The sequence below is a fragment of the Drosophila persimilis genome, unplaced genomic scaffold (genome assembly GCF_003286085.1).
Source record: "Drosophila persimilis strain 14011-0111.01,24,50 unplaced genomic scaffold, DperRS2 tig00000663-arrow-arrow-pilon, whole genome shotgun sequence".
NCBI lineage: Eukaryota > Metazoa > Arthropoda > Insecta > Diptera > Drosophilidae > Drosophila > Drosophila persimilis.
Window position 1 is genome coordinate 713,106 of NW_020825331.1, and position 4,497 is coordinate 717,602.

Consider the following 4,497-nt stretch of genomic DNA (forward strand, 5'->3'; position numbering starts at 1 on the left):
GTGTAAGCCCCATGGAGGTGCAACGTTGGCTGTTGCTGCTGCACTCTCGCATCCGTAACATGGCGGCTTATGTGTTGTCGGTTCCCGGTTCCCGATTCCCGGTTGTCGGTTGCTGGTTGTTGGTTGTTTGCTCTCCCTGCCGCTGCCGCTGCCGCTGCCTCGTTATGACTTTCTTTTTTGCCTAGACTTACCCTTAACCCTCTCCACACTCCACATTTGCATTACCTTTACTCCATGCCCACCTCCCCACGGAATGGCTCTGCTCTTGTTGCCCAGGGTGACGCGAACTCTCAATATCGAGTGGATTTGCAAGTGTCATTTGTAGGCAGGTGATGGAGATGGCAGCACAGCTCAAACGTGGGGCCCTTCCGCCGTGATTTACATGCCTGAACGGAACGGAACGGAACGGAAGTGGCTGCGGTACCCCTACACCCACACCACAGTGCCAAGAATAGCGAACCCCTGAACCCCTGAACCCATAGCAAAGACACATCAACTGTTCTCAGAGGCGTTTAAACAGCGGACCATAACTAGAATTTAAAAAACAATATTGGCCAAAAGATGTGAAATTGAAAATTGATTTTAAAGTGTCAATGCAAAGGGCATCTGTGGATCCCCTTCTTCGGTGTCGAATCGAGCTTGCTCTCCTGCTGCATCGACCACAATTTCATCTTTGGCTTCCAAGTTGTTGGGCTTCTCGTTTGTGTCCACGTCCACCTTTGGGGCAAAAGACTTGGGTCCAGCTTCTTCGGAATCGGGGTTTGCTTGGGGTTCAATGCTGGCGCCTGTGTCCAGGGACTTGTCATGGGCAGCATCGGTCTTTGCTGCGCCTTCAGGGTCCAGGTTGGTGGTCTGCCCCGAAGCAGACTCAGCATTAGCCTCCTCAGGACAGTCCAAAGTGGTATCCTTGTTTGGTATATAGCCCTTATTCCTCTTGCGGTTCCGCTTTTGGGGCTTCTTCTTATTTTTCTTACGTTTAACCACATTGGGATCCTGCTCCTCTGACTGCTGGTTCGTATCGTCTTTGGAGTTCATAAGCTTGGACAGAATTTCCAACTGGTCGTCTATCAAAGGGTTTGACGCTTCCATGAAGTAGAGCATGGCCTCATTGATGCGATTTTCAATCGCTTTGTCTTCTAGTGATTCCTCCGCCTCTAGATTCGTTTCGAGCTGAGTGGCTTCCTTGGGCGCCTCGGGGTTCATTACGGCGATCAGCTCCGCCAACAGCTTTTTCGGCTGCACATTATGCCAGGGGCCGGAGAACGGTTTGATCCGTTTACCGAACCCATTGTTGGCCTTCTGCTGGAAGAACTCTTCCTTGCAGACGGCCACTGACTTTTGGCCCAATGGCAGGAGCTCTGTGTATGGATCCAATGGTTCTGGTTCCTCCTCCCACAGTATGCGATCAATACTGTTTGAGCTCTTGGACCGCACCATGGGCTGATGGACTGTGCGGTTAGGCTTCTCAGGCGGCTCTGGTAGCACCACAACGATATCCAGGAACTTCATTTTACGCTGCGAATCTGAAGGGACAAGGAAACCGACCAGCTATTTGCCTGGGACTATCTTCAATACCGCACTGAAAATACTAACCGTATAGGAGGGAGCGCTTTAAGGCTCTGGAGAGAATAGCCTCTCGCATATCCATCTGGCGAGACATCTTAGCGGCTGCTTTTTGTATTTTTATATGAATATGTATATGTATATGTATGAAGTTTACTTGAACTTTTATTTTTTATTTTTTTAGATTCGTTTTTGGGGAACTCGAATATTACTTCACAGACGAACACAAATGAACTGTAATGCAGAGCTGTTCAAGTGAGTTCAAAGTGGAATTACAAACTCAAGGGCTACTACCATAACCAAAAATTTACCAAGTCAGACCTTTTCGTTCATTCATCGAGTTGGCAGGTCTGACCTGTCATTATCTGTCAAACACTTTCAGAGTTGCCGTACGTTCTGGGGCTTCCTTCTGGGAGCTCTGTTTTTTCTGCGGATTCGTATTTTTGGTTTTAGATCATTTTGAATTTGAGTCGGACTCTTAAACATACGAGTTTTCGTGTGTGTGTGTGTGTGTGCTTGTGGAAAAATTCATTTAAGGAATTGAATGGGATGAAATGCAGTCCGAGCAGTCTCCGAGAGACCAAATCAAAGCCTAGTGCGATGGCATTTCCATTTTCCCATATCAAATTTTCCTTTTTGCCTTTGGTCTGCCTTTATACGAGAGTCCCAGAGCCCTTTGCCGTGCATTGCATGCATATTTATACTCGTAGTTCCGCTTGTTGACAAATATCGCTCTATGTTGACTGACGCCCCGCACAGGCAGGTCGTTAGACAGAACTGCCAGTGGACATGGAACAGGGACAGGGACAGAGACCAGGACTGGCTGTGGTACTGGCTGTGGAGCAGAGGAAGCTGGCAACGGAAGCTGCACTGATTAGAAACATAGTGGGGCCCAATGAAGCTGTGCCAACTGGCGGACCGGGCCGGAGCGAAAAAAAAACCCGATGGAAAAAGCACTGATGCCATAAAAAAAGCACGCACGCTGGCCAGCCCCGGAATGGAGGAGGAAAACCTCGTCATCCCCATACCCTAGGAAGCAGTGGCATACGTATATTTCCAGGATGATTTCAAGGAACTGGCCTGGCAGCTCGGGATAATACACGAAAACTAAGTTTTAGGCCTGGTTGACCATCTTTAGCATGGGTTATGTACCCCTTAAAAGGAATTAAAAAGAGCAATGTATGGCCTTTAAATTGATGTAAAATTAGTTGCCATAAGATGTCTATTCCGGTAGATATATTAGGGCAAACATTAAAGTTCACTTAAGTTTTGCTATGGCGTACAATCGAGTTCTAGAGCATGAGCAGGTCGCTGTCGTTTATGGGCTCTTTGGTAAGCCAGGGAATCGTGTGTATTGTATAGTACTCCTGTTGAGTGCCCCCAGCAAATCCTATGCCATGAATACAAAATGGTCAAGTGGAATGGTCGGACACGCTACACCGATTTGTTAGTTTGTTCCGAATATTTTAGTGATTGAAATATTAATGGGTGTGGGGTGTGAGAACGAGGGAGATGGCTGTAGGCTGTAGGCTGTAGGCTGTAGGCTGTAGGCGGTAGGCTATCTCGGTCTCGTAGGGATCGATGGCAGCGCCGGCGCTACGCTTTGCTTTGTTCAGCAATTTGTGGCAACAATGGAGTTGCGTTCCCACAAAAGGCGGCACACAATAAAAGCCAGTGGAGGGCCCGGGCTAAGCCCGGAGAGGAGAGAAATGAGAAAGGAGCCGGTACGGGACAGGACAGAGGCTCACATGAGCCATGTGTGGCCGGGGCTTTCACATTAGCAAATCTATTAGCATTTGGCTAAGCCGCACTTAGGCCTAATGTGGACGAGAGGATGCGCGCTAGACTGGCTGTCTCTCGAGGTCCGAGGGCCGGTGTGTGTGGGACCAAGGGCTAATCCTTTATCGCAGGCCGTAGATCGTGCAGGTCCTTTGTTTGGGTGGCTGGATCGCCTGGCCATTGTGCAACCGACACTTGTCTTAATCCCCGCCCAGCGACCAAACAAAACAAAGCAACAAAAGCACACCCGGCCACAAAGGAACCTGCTCTCGCTCGCCCAGTCATACGATCCGGCCCAAAGCCGTCGGTTCGATGCGATCTATGAGCTGGCGGATCATGGCCTCCATCGATCGATGGCCCTTTGTTTTGGCTCTTGTTCTGTGGGCTCGCCCAATTGATCCACTCAAGATAAATTACGGCCACAAAGTACTACTTGAATGTGTAAGCTTAGCCCTGGGATTGTATTCTGGGCCTCCTCTAGGTAGCAGGTTCTTCCTCAGACGGCATGTCTTCCGGCTGATTATCACCTACTGATGGCCACCATAGTATATTCTTACAGACTATTGTACATGTGTATATCATCAGCAGAAAGCAGGGAAAGCGGGAGAGGGCAGGGAGAAAATGTTGTACGAAAATTATAGTACAATACAGCAAAAGTTTATTACGAGAAATCCATGAAAATCAATGGAATGCGAGCCATAAAGAGAGGGCAAACAACATTTCAGAGCTGGAACTGGGGCTGGGATCAGGCGAGGGATGGTATGTGATTGGATTGAAATGGATTGAATGCTCGTTGTTGTTGTTATTGTTGTTGTTCTGTTGAGCGAGCGAGCGAGCGAGCGAGAGAGAGAGAGAGAGCCGAGTGCAATTATTAAAATAATGTCCACAGCCCATTGAGTTCATAACGCGAATGAGGCCGCAATAAAATAAATAAATGAAGAGGAACTTGTCCTCAAATGAGGCATGCAAATGTCGCCCGACGAAAATAACAATGGAGGAGAGGAGCCATAGCTCGGAGGCAGCAACAGCAACAGCAACATCATCGGCATTATCATGGCCACCATCGTCATGTCCTGCCCTGGCCGTGGTTCTGTCCCTGGCCCATCCTGCGCTGAAATTTATTAAAAACAAAAGGCGGAAAATGCCTGAAACAAA

The 4,497-nt window shown here is 48.5% G+C and overlaps 1 protein-coding gene across 1 annotated transcript; it reads right to left on the bottom strand.

The window, feature by feature from the left end:
• Positions 1 to 497: 497 nt before the first annotated feature.
• Positions 498 to 1,699, bottom strand: LOC6599429. The gene is made up of 2 exons (XM_002024491.2): positions 1,594 to 1,699; positions 498 to 1,523 (listed from the first exon to the last, which is right to left on the bottom strand). The coding sequence occupies exons 1-2, from the start codon at positions 1,658 to 1,660 to the stop codon at positions 583 to 585; spliced, it is 1,008 nt and encodes a 335-aa protein (XP_002024527.2). The 5' UTR covers positions 1,661 to 1,699; the 3' UTR covers positions 498 to 582.
• Positions 1,700 to 4,497: the final 2,798 nt, after the last annotated feature.